This window comes from Filicampus tigris, chromosome 6 (genome assembly GCF_054856515.1).
Source record: "Filicampus tigris isolate MCC_2025a chromosome 6, RoL_Ftig_1.0, whole genome shotgun sequence".
In the NCBI taxonomy this organism is placed as follows: domain Eukaryota; kingdom Metazoa; phylum Chordata; class Actinopteri; order Syngnathiformes; family Syngnathidae; genus Filicampus; species Filicampus tigris.
This window is the reverse complement of record NC_141222.1, coordinates 17893318-17905729: the sequence shown is the minus strand read 5'-3', so window position 1 is coordinate 17905729 and position 12412 is coordinate 17893318. Positions and strand designations below refer to the sequence as shown.

Genomic DNA, 12412 nt, shown 5'->3' with positions numbered 1-12412 from the left:
CCGTGATTGGTCGTTGTGAGCAGTTGTGATGTCATTTTCAGTCGAGAGTAGACAAAATGGCCGCCCCCAGAGATAGCTAAAAACGAGTGGATTAACACTTATTGAACGAACGCAATATTTATCAGAATGCCCTGTTTCAACTAGTGGGCTTGCATAAAACATATTCTTGAAGAAAATATGTTTGCGTTGACTTCCGCTTTAAGTGCTGAAATTCACAACTGGGAATGTTAATGCTAAAATACATGACCCTATACAAGTCATACTTCAACCTATCTGATAAGAAAGTCTTATTAGCAGAATGACCATGTTTGATCAAAGTCCTATGTTTAAGATAGGTTTGGAATTTGTTTAACCCATTTATTTGATTGTTGGAAATGTAGATTTCCGGTGAGGCTATTCAGAAAAGATTGAAATCCCCTTTCCTAACAAGGTAAAAAGTAGCACACAAACAAACCAATTTGTGTGATAACATCACCTCCTTGGTGACGTAACAGGCCATTTTCTTGCTTGTTATTCCCACAAGGCTTCATAATCCCCCCGATGATCCACCCTCAGAGCACATCTCTGAAACCATGTGATGAGTTGTGCCTCCTTGTAATCATAATTAGTGCTTTGTTTAGGAAGAGCAAAACAAATCAGCTTACCTTGAAGCATTTTTTTGTTTGTTTTTAAACTCTGCCAGTTTCATTTTTCGCGCATCATTGCCATAAACGTCAATTTTAAAGTCCCTGTAAAGATGTATGACTGGACCTACAGAAACTTAAACTTACTTTACTGATGTGCTGACATTCAACCCAGAATAATTGCGAACATTGTGAAATACGGCTGCATCAAAGTACAGTGTCTCTTGCCTGGTTAGAAAAGAGTGTTTATGGTCTATTTCAGAATTTCATCTGGGTTTATTTGGAGTCCGTTAAGATAAAAATAAATCCAACTCGATTCAAGGAGCACAATTTGGAAGACGCTGTGCTGTATTCAAAGATGGTACTTCAAATTGCGCATTTGAAGGACAAAGAATAGACAACAGTGGACACCAAATGGCGGACTGCAGTGATTTTGTGTCAAAAGCAGCTTGTCAGGTTGCATAAGACTTGCGTTTATGACCCAATTTCAGAGTTTTATTTGTGTTTATTACGTGTCTCTTAAGCTTCTGGCAATAGAAACGAGTGGTAGGCTGAAAAGACACAGTGTTCCAATATGGAAGTAGATTATCTCAGTATAAAGCACATTATAGGGCCATAGTTGAGTTGAGTCTTTCGGTGAGAAAAATATGGCAAATAGTCCAAAAAACATATTTGGAGGATGTAAGATCATAAAATGCAGCATCCTGCAAATGCTGACAACTGTGCATATACGAAAGAAGACGAAGAAGGGGAGCCATGTGGTTGCACTGCCAACTGGCACATAGTGCAAGCCAGCAAGCTCAGCATTTACATAAGGATGACATCATCCCCCAGCACTGCCAAGCACGCCGCAGCAAAGGAACCCAGGAGGATTTATTGGACACCGTTTTAAACAAGAAATTCACAAATGTTGCCATGCAAAATACAGAAACAATGTGGCTATTTTGTAACAGGATTAAGGTTAACGATTGAAGTGAACAGCTACATATACGACTTGACTGCTCATTCAGTCCATTCAGACGGTTACAGTTCCACTTAAGTCGTGTCGGTGTCCGCAGTCTTTTAAACTGTCAACACAAATGGAGGAAAAGAAGACAAACTTGGAATGGGAATGCAACATACCACGAAGCAAAAGGATTCACTTATCTGCTCAAAAGAAATAGACATATACACAAGCTAAAACGTAATCTGACTGGTCGGGAGCAGAAAATCGTTCCTTGATTCAAGATCCACAACGCTGGACCACACTTCAAATTGGGTTAGATTCAAAATCAGGATTGGAAAGATCACTAGAAACGGCTTTACAACAGTAATTGTAGTCCTTATAAAACTTACAATGAACCTTTTTTTTTTCTTTTCTTAAAGTGGAAGTCAAACCAAATTGATTTTTTTCAAGAATATGTTTTATGCAAGCCCACTAGTTGAAACAAGGCATTCTGATAAATATTGCGTTTGTGGAATAAGAGTTAATCCACCCATTTTTAGCCTTCAAGGGGGCGGCCATTTTGTCACTTCTGTCGACTGAAAATGACATCAGAACTGCTCAGGGCTCAGGTAACAACCAATCATGGCTGACCTGTCTTCTGAAGCTGAGCCATGACTGGTCGTTACCTGAGCGCTGAGCAGTGGTGATGTCATTTTCAGTCGACAGAAGTGACAAAATGGCCGCCCCCTGAGATGGCTAAAAATGGGTGGATTTTGCTGCTTAACTCATATTCCACAAACGCAATATTAATCAGAATGCGTGTTTCAACTAGTTGGCCTGCCGGCAACATATTCTTGAAAAAAAATATGTTTGGATTGATTTCCACTTTAAGGCAGTGGAGTATGTATGGCAGGCCAACAGGTGGCTATGTTACATAGGCAAAGACTACATGGGTTAATACTGACAAAAACGTAAAACGTCCTTCCACTTCACTTTCCCAAAAAACTGCAGTTTTCAAATGGACAACTGAACCATAAAGGAGAATGAGCACTATCGGCTTGGCTTTGTTTTAGTCCATTTCTGGTTAGGAAGCAATAAAAGTCCTTCATGGTAATGGTGTCGAGTTAAAAAAAAACATTTCTGATACTCTTCAATCACTTTCTCACTGCTATGTACTCTAGAGGGTGTTGTCACCTTACTTCACAAACTAGGTGAATCTGGGTCAAGACTACAATGGCACAACTCCTAATTTGGACTGGGAAAAAAGATTTGTTGAAATAAGCTAATTTGCAAGGGAAAACGGAGGTCAGGAAGTGAAACCTAAACCCGCGTCACCTGTTCTCCTGCCCCCCCCTTCTTTGTTTGTGATGTGCTGTTTGGCCAAGTTTAGACAGAAGCTCAAGAAGGGAAGAGGGCAGGGGTAATAAGAGGAAGTGGAATGATTCAGCATGAAACGCATATATACAGTGGCTGCACTGTTATTTCCAGACTACACAAGCTTCTGCATTGTCAGGACGTTTTACTTTGTAAACAGGCGGGAACACGCTCGCTTTTCTTGCTTTGAGGCATTTTGAGTTTCTGAGCAGAGAGTCTTTTGCTGTAAATCCTGTCACACAACACTTCAACTAAAAAGGTTTCCGTGTTTTTACGATGGGATTCACAATGACGTTTAACGTCCAACTGCAACACCTGTCATGTGATTGTCACGCTATTCCAATGTGACGCTAAGATACACAAATACACATCTACTGACAAGAGCTGTATTAAAAAATAATGACGCTTACCCACCCTTTTTAAAAGCCCTTCATGATCCGTTTTCAAGCTTTACAAATCTATCTAAACAAATCTACGCACAGTCAAAATGATTATTTGACTTTATCGCTTTTAAAGAGACGGTGTTATGCGAGGAGCAAAGTTCAGTGTGGTGATTAACTACTGTTTTGCACAAATCGGTGGTGAGAGGCCAAAATCTGAATTTTCGGATTCAAAGTCCGAACAAATCATGGCATATTGTCGCGTGTAGCATCACAGAGGACTCTTTGATTGGCAACACTCACGTCTCGGTATGTGTGACGTTGCACATGCGTCGTGTGAAAGTGCATGTGTATGGCAATATATTGCATGCTAATGAGCACTAAATTCAACTGTTAAAAGGGAGGCAGCCCTAATCGTACGTAGACGCCTCTTGTACCTCCCATTTATGATGTTATGAGAGCCAATACGAAAGCCCTATTAAAAATGTTATTTAAAAAAAACTGCAAAACTGAAAACGCATGTGGTAGATGACCACTATATACTCCGCAGGGCAGCCTACAGTTGTTTATTATCCTGTATAGCCCTTTTCAAAATGTTTGTAAATAATGGGCGACAGGGTAGTTCCAGGTGGCCGAAAAGCAACCTGTTGCCCTGGACTGAAATGATAACAATAAAATGTGGAGGTGTTGTGCTGTCAGACAGTCCACTAAAAGTTTTTTTTTTTTTAATTTACTTTAATTCGTTAGCATTATTGTTTGTGATGTTTACCTTAGCCATTTCTCCCTGAGCATCAGAGAACACCTCAGCAACTTCAAAGTATCCCTACAATGCGGTCGCAACGAGATCGTCGTCACAACAATTTGACACAATTCTCAGCTCCCCTTTATATAGTATAACAAGCAACAAAATCCTCCAGCAGACTACCTTTCTATGTTACTCACGCTGCCATGCAAGTAGTAAGTTGTGAGGATGTAATTCTCCTTTCTGTTGATGATGTCCCAAGCAGGGCTGCAGTTTCGTCCACTAAATAAAGATATATGTACATCGGGCCACTTTGTAACATCTTCCTCCCACATTGTAATTCCAGACATTTTCGCAATCCTTTAGGCGCTTCCCTTTAGGCTTGCGCACATATTAACGAATCTTGCCGTTCTTTCTGCGCCAACAATGCAAGTCCTGATTACTTCATCTTTGTTTACAAACTGAGAATTCATTTTATTGTACAAAACTATATAGTAGAACAAATGTGTAACAATTGAATTGCCCGAATAAACAAACTCTGTCATGAGAATCTCATGAGCAGAAAATGTGGCACCGAAAAAACAAAATAATACTCAAAGGTTAAATTCCATAATAAAAAGTACCGGTACTTAAATTTCCAGAAGTAATGCCTAATTATTAGTGGTGTTCATCTCTCCAATAAAAGACAATTTGATCCACATCTCAATAAACGGGGTGCAAAACGATTCAAGGATTGGTCAACTTCAAAGTGGAACGATTTCGATTCAATTCAATTCAATGCGATTACAATTCCATTCGACATGGTCTGGCTGAGTTCAATGAAACAATGACTTTTTGTTGTCATTTTACGTACATAGGCATGAACGTGTCAGCACTGTAAATGTGGCATTTCCTTTCAAAATTATACCTCCCCAATAAATGATGACTCCATATGTATATCCATAGATTTGAAAGTGAAAAGATTCAGTTTGATTTGACTGTTGAGTGTTTTCAAGTGTTTCTCATCTTTTAAATCAAACCTCCTTGTTACATAAAAGTGGCATTTCCTTCAAAGATATATATCTCCCAGTATAAGCCTGTAAAACTAAACACAAGGCAAAAACAATGACACACATTGTACATTTAAATACAAAGCTTCATATGCAAAACATCCCTACTGCTGAAGTCATTGGAGGACCCCATTCAAATACTAACGGGAAATTAGCCTCGAGTTTGGAAGTGATATTCCTTCAAATAATGAATATTTACATTCAAACGCTGTGGAAACACATAGCGTACACACAGCTAAGACAACACTAATCAACGGCACAAATTCTTCTCAATCTGTGGATAATGAGTTATATTAATAGAGTTAAATCGCAACTTTCTTCTTGTACTCTACTCTTATCTCATTGAGTGTACTACATGCATGCACGGCAACACACTGCTCCTACAAGGTGTTATCTTATTTTACTTTCTTACTAATTTATTTTCTCATTGTCCTTTCAAGATATACTTAAAGTTGAGTTTTCAAGGATTCAAGGAATTGTCCATTCCTCATAATTCAAGGATTCAAAGATCCAAAGACTTTTTTTTTTGTCATACAAACAAACATTTACATAAGACATGAAATACAATTGACTTGTGAAAAAAACAAGATAAAAAAAATGCGATCGAGACAAGGGTAATACTTAATCAAGGCTTCAATGTGTTCATCAAAAGGTGTGGATGCCACAGAATGAAAAAAATATTGAACTTTTAAGTCAATAATCATTTGAATAATTGTGATTTCAATCTCAATTAAAATAATCGTAATTATTTTTCCTCACCATAATCACCCAGCCCTAATATGTGAAAAAAAGAGCAAAAGTGAGCTAAAAGGGGGTCTGTGCACTAAGCCCCCCCTAGCGTTTCCACCGCCTCTACTTTAAAGCCCAATCTGCACTTAGATACATTCATAGGGCTAATTATAAGACTACAGTATAGGGCTTCATTGTAACGATTTATTCCTTATACAGGGCCATAAATAAGACTGGCTTTAAAACAACGCATCGCCGAAGATAGTAAACCCTTACGAATACAATTGTGAAATTATGAATATAAATGATGATAAACCCCCTTACCAGCCAGTCCTCCGCCTTCCCCACCGTGGCCCTTCCGCTTCTGGAGGATGAAATAGGGATTGGCCCGCTCCGTGATCCACAGGGCGCCCGCCAGCAAGACCTCTTCGGGACTCACCCACATGATGATGATTTCCGTCGTTTTTTAAGGACACATGGACCACTAATTAAGTATTACTCTAATTAGTAATGTTTAAAAAAAAAGGGGGGGGGGGGGGTCGGGGGACTCGCTGTTAGCCAAGTATTCGAGCCAGACTCCTAGCTTAAAAACAGAGCTAGTCGTGCGAGCGTCATCAAAACAACGAACGCACTCCTCTCGATGGCATGGATAAAAAGACTAAAATACGATTTGGATTTCTTGGAGGGTCGCAGCCATTTTACAACGCTTTTGTTGTGCTCTGGCTCCGTGGCAGGTGCGCGGAACCGCGACGACGCTCGTTACACGGCACAGCCACTAGATTCGGTGTTTATTCTCCACCGCCACTCCAAGGAATAATAATTTTTAAAAAAGGATCAAATATGCTTCTATGGTGTTGCAGCAGCGACGTCGACATGCGTGAGTCCAGACGAATGACAATGACGCTGGCCAGCGGACACCATCCTTCGTCTTCCCTCTCTCTTCCTTCTCCTTCCTTGACGGAAAGTAGAGCCTGCGCGCTAGGCGTAACGTCACAAACTGGACACAGCGCATGACGTCACAAGCCGTGCACTACGTGTGGCGGCACAAGCCAAGAAGCGGGAATATCATATCATAAAAGACTTTTATTTTGTTTTTCTCCGAAATACATGTTCCTCCAGGTTAAAAAGTAATTATTGATTCATTTGTTTTAAAATATTTTATTACTGTATTTTCCCACCCATTTAAATGAAAAGTGATTTGTGGAAAAAAAAAGTCATAAATGTAAGGGCAAGGGATACATCCAAAATATATCTAGAGGGTTACATTCAGGATGTTGACATTTTATTTTTACGCACTTTCTGACTTAGGAAGTTTAAATAAAATTGGAAACAGAAAAATCTTTTTACTATGCGCTTTGGGTACAAGAAATCTTATGATAAAACAAAATAAAAAGTAGTAGTAGATAGTGTATACTAACACCTTAAGTACAAATAAATTACACAAATTCATACCAAGGCATTTCTCCAATAATAGACCATTTGATATGTATCTAGATATATAGGTTTGATACAATTAAAGGACATATTTAGAATGGAATGGTAAATAATACATTTAAAAATTTTAACCAAATAATTGCTGCTTTTTGAGTACAAGAAATAATATATATTAATACATTCAGTACAAATGCATCAATAACCAAATCAATTACAAAAATACATCAATTCATATAAAATAAAAAGTAAAAAAATAACTCAGCAAAAGTTTTCAAACAGGCAAACGGCAGAAAGTCTTCCCAAAACTCTTTTCCATTCACTTTTATTCAAGACAGAATACACAGGTCAATATACAGGATGAGGTGACGTTATTTAAAAAAAGTGATCAAAATTAATTTATTAAATCCATACATTCTTTAAATCATAAAGCACAAATGTTGCCAGTAGATAGTAAAAATGATAATACATGACATACTGTAAATTATTGGCAGAAAGGTAACAATGGATAACCGTATTTCCTCCACAAATAGAGGCCATTTAGTCACTTCATTGCAACTATGAGGTGTTCATTGGAAGTAAGGCATTCAAATTCGCACAAAGGTTTTTCTTAAGCTTGACACAAACGATCAGTCGACCTCGAATTGTTAATTAAGTGCCACAACGTTAGCAGTACTATTTTTGTGTCCTTTGATAATGTAACACTGTTTGCACTTGACTCACGGACGGCTCAAATGTCAAGTTATTTATTTTTGCTCAAATGTTTTTTTATGGGTAAAGCTAGACAACTACATAGAGGTGATAGTCAGTTACTCAATAGCACCCCCTGTTGTTCTATTTTAGATGAACTGGTGCATGGAGGGGATTGTTTATTGGAGGCATGGCATTTATATTAAGACCATACCATACAAATGTGCATTTTGTTTATAGTATTGAAGGTTAATCTGTACTGTTTGGCTGCGGTCAAGGTTACCTAATGGCATCACCTGCCATTTTTAAGACTAGGATGAACAAGGAGAAATATACTTGCTTGAAGTAAGTCATATTTGTGTTTTTTTTTTTTTTTTTTAACGGGTGGATCGTTCCACTCTTGACTGTCGACTGGATAAAGGTAATTGCAGTTAACTAATGGAACCCCCGGATGTTTATCTTTCAATGTGAGGGAATGAGGTGTTAGTTTATTAGTAGTAAGGTGTTTAAGATCACGCAAATGTGCATTTTGCTTAACGTATTGCATGTCGAACATCACTGCTTGGCTGTCGTATGATCTAATGGCACTCGGTTATTTTTGCTTTAACACGAGGGGTAACTAGGAGGAGTTTAAGGCAATTAATTGAGGCACAGCATCTATTGGAATGGAGTAAATACGGTAAATTCAAGTAAAACATATGGTGCATCAACAAATATCTGATGAAACCAATACGATTTCAAAGTGAAGATACAAAAAAAAAAGTGACTCCTTCCAGTGGGAATGTTGTCCATGTTTACAGTTTAAAAAAAAAAAAAAAAAGTGTCCGTCTCTCCTTCACGCCACTGCTCCGTTAGTCAGGACGACCTCACAGTCGCTCAAGGTGGGCGCGCGACACACGCCCTTGCCCACGACCTCCAGGGGCACGCCCTTGTAGGTGGCCATGCACTGGCCGTTTGTGCGGAGGTTTGAGCCAACCAGCTCGCAGGCCTTGGCGGAGTCCAGCTCCTTGTTCGGGTTGCCTAGTCATAACAAGCAAGGATCATTTACAAATTAATGAGGTCTAAAATTGCAGTTTGGTTATTATTTTAGATAAATAATAATAAATCAAGTTTTTTTCAATTGAATAGAGACGATGCACACGAACATCGCCATGGCGATGTTCAAACAACATATCGCGTAGCTCTCGTCAGGTGTGTAATAGTACCTGCAAATCCATGGATGGTGACTCTATCGCCAGGTACGGCTCCATTCGGAGGTGCGAGGATCTCCACGCTGTCGGGCGACCTTACGCACAAGACTGCGGCCTGGGACGCTACGCCTCGCACCTGCGTGGGCTTCAGGTTGCACAGTAGAACAACCATGCAGTTCTGTAACTGCAAAACACATCAAGCATGCTAACATTAGCTTTATTAGCAGACTACAATGGGAAATACATTGGAGCCCTGACTTGTGAGTTTAATTTGTCGTGACCAGAGTTTTATCTCAAAACATATCCCCAAAGCAATAAATGAAAATGCCATTTATCTATTTCAGCCCACTCAAATACACCAGCAAAAATGTTTGTAACATGTTTTTTATTAAGATACCACTCCAGCACTGTACAGTATTATACTTTATAATACATAATTAAACAGTTTGTGCATCATGATTACACTGTGTTACAATTCTTCTGTTGTTGTTTTTTTTCCCCCCAATCGTGGATCGTTGCTTCGATGAATTTGAAAAATCCAATCCATTCCTCTTGTTCAGGTCAGTTTTTTTGCCAAGTTGATTACAAATAAAAACAAAACCCCCCCCGCATTTTCTTACTAAACAATTTTTGTGACATTATTAGTTGATTTTTGTTAATATTTCTCATATGAGAAAAAGATGGGGGAATCATTTTGTAATAGTTGAATCAAATGTTATAAACTTAACTTACTGTAAAATGAATGGCAGACATTGATCAAAGTACCTGTAATCAAATACAGCATATAAAGTAAAAATACAAAAATGTAAAAGTATTTAGTGATTAAAATGAAAATACCTGCACGTGTAAACGAAAAATGTGAAAATAACAGTTCAAAACATTGACCTGATTGAGAAAAAACAATGTGGCATTTTGATTCTGCACGTTAGAATTGTCCTTAATCACCTAAAAAAAAATATTTGACTACAAAATATTTTTTTCCCGGTGTGTGCATATTGCCCACCATGGGGCAGTGCAATACAAGGATAGCTATACTACACAACTTTGATGAACACGGAAGACGTCTTATCTCAGCTGTAGTAATATTACTTATTTTTCACAGAGGAAAAAGAATATGATGCCTTGTGGCTGTGAGTGGTTGCTATTGCTTGTGTTCAAATGTACGTTGTTTAATGTTAACAGCTGCAGAGATAGACATTAGTTTTGTCAGCCCGTCGATAGCATTTCTCATAATGTGTTAACATTAAAATAGTGGACTTTTTTTTAAAATTTTTTTTTAAGATGTTTCGTTTTACAGTAAACTTCAACTGGGAGTAGCAATAAACAGCTTGAAGCATGCATATTTGACCTCTTTTCTGAAGAATTGTTCAGTATCTGCTGCTTGTTGTCCTTGGTGATGGAACCATGTAAATTGTAATGTTAAAGTAGCACTGTAATTCTTGGTGATGTACCTGGTTGACGACCGCGCACTCGCCGACCACCGTCCTTGGGTGAGCCTCGCCGACATCCACGTGCTGCAAATACAAGCCGTCCGTTCCGGGCAGCTGCATGGTCCTGATGATGCAGCCCGCCCGCAGATCCAGGAGGGCCACGTCAATTTGGTCTTGGCCATCCACCTTGGATTCGTCCTCAACGGATGGTTTTGTCACCTTCTGTGCCTTCTTCTTTTCTGGTATCAGAGAAAGAGCAAAATGACTGACAAAAACAATCAAATGCCAATTTGTATTACAATGATGCGTTGAGATTAGTGGTGCAACAGATCACTTAAATCTTTAAGAAAAGAAAAAAATTGTGTATTGTAAGTTTTATACTATGCAACATTGCAACACAGTCACAATTGTGAGTGATTGTGAGTGCAAATGTTTATTTGTATCTATGTGCATCTCCATCTAAATGCATCAAGCAAATGATTGTCTGGCAGCCAGTTCAGGGTGTACCCCGCCTACTGCCCGAAGACAACTTGGAGAGGCTCCAGCACGCCCGGAACCATTGTAAGGATAAGCGGATTGGATAATGGATGGAAAAGACAGAGCTGCGTTCGTAGCTTAATATGCCACTTGAAGACAGATGCGACTTTAAAAAATATATATCAAAATAGCTCCACTAGCCATATAAATGGTGCCATGAGATAGTTTTTAAAAAATCCCCAAAACGTTTAAATGGGCGTCAATTATATGCGAATTTGCGTTATTCGCTGGCCGACTTGGTCCCTATTCTCCCTCGAATAACGGGGGTCCACTGTAAATTTAAGAAGCCGTATTATTGAGCTAATGCCAAGTCCAGTTCAGCGAAACAAGACAACGGCGCGTTAACGGGATTAAAACTACTTGGAGCAAAAGAAATAATTTAGAGTAAAATGGCGATGTTTCACTTTTAACATGTCAGCAGGCCCCCGCCCTGGGGGGCGTAACCCACCTTTGGCCTTGCCTTCGGAAGACGACCGCCGTTTGAGGCCCATCTCCCGGAGCTCCCTGCTGACGGTGGCCGCGCTTACATTAGCCCCGGACGCCCGCCGGAACTCCGCGGCAAGCACCTGCAGGGACGGGAAAGTCTGCTCCTGGGCCATCCGCTCCAGAACCTGCCGGTGCTCCTCCTTGAGCTTGTGCGGCCGGCCGCAGCGGGGCAGCGGACAAGTCCGGCCCTCTCGCTTCCATTGAACGATGACGTTGTTGACGGTGGAGCGCGGAAGGTTGAGCATGATGGCGATCTCCCGCAGGGTCTTTTTGCACATATGGCATCCGACCACGATGCCTCGATGGAAGTCGCTCAGCTCCCCACTGCGACCCATCGCTAACACCGAGACCAGCTGGGTGGGTTCAGAAAAACGCTTCTTCTTCCTCTCTTTTTACGGGAGCAAAGGCACGCTACTGCCCCCCGGAAGCCATATCCGATGGATTGTTTCTCCATTTTCTATTCATTTATATATGTAAAAAAAAATAAAAAAAATTGTAAGTTAATTTTTTGGGGTAAAAAATGATATTCGTAAAAATATAAAAATGTTTGTAATAATACATTTTTAAAAAGCATATTTATAAAATCATTTTATTTTTTATGTATACATTTTATCTATACATTTAACATGTTTTGACTTGATTAAATCACTGCTTATTTGATTATAAATCAAAATTAAAGTTAAAATGAGTAAAATTAATGACTAAAAAACATTTTGAGTAAATCATTGATTAATCGATTTTGAATAAATAAAATGTAAAATAATTGTATGCACAAAAATATTAGTTTATATACTGTATACCTGATTTAAATTTAATAATTTGGTTA

The 12412-nt window shown here is 39.1% G+C and overlaps 2 protein-coding genes across 2 annotated transcripts in view; both read right to left on the bottom strand.

Moving 5' to 3' along the window:
• tbc1d9 (TBC1 domain family, member 9 (with GRAM domain)) overlaps window positions 1–6794 on the bottom strand; it is a 32217-nt gene extending 25423 nt beyond the window's left edge. Inside the window, exon 1 of the mRNA XM_086032331.1 lies at window positions 6147–6794. Within this exon, the coding sequence (XP_085888457.1) occupies window positions 6147–6267 (121 nt within the window). The 5' untranslated portion in view covers window positions 6268–6794. The remainder of the gene's footprint in view (window positions 1–6146) is intronic.
• A 572-nt stretch (window positions 6795–7366) lies between these two features.
• On the bottom strand, window positions 7367–12010 carry LOC147146052 (uncharacterized). The gene is made up of 4 exons (XM_086032334.1): window positions 11549–12010; window positions 10585–10802; window positions 9149–9317; window positions 7367–8963 (listed from the first exon to the last, which is right to left on the bottom strand). Exons 1-4 carry the CDS (start codon window positions 11919–11921, stop codon window positions 8779–8781), a joined length of 945 nt encoding a protein of 314 aa, XP_085888460.1. The 5' UTR covers window positions 11922–12010; the 3' UTR covers window positions 7367–8778.
• Between the last annotated feature and the right edge of the window lie 402 nt (window positions 12011–12412).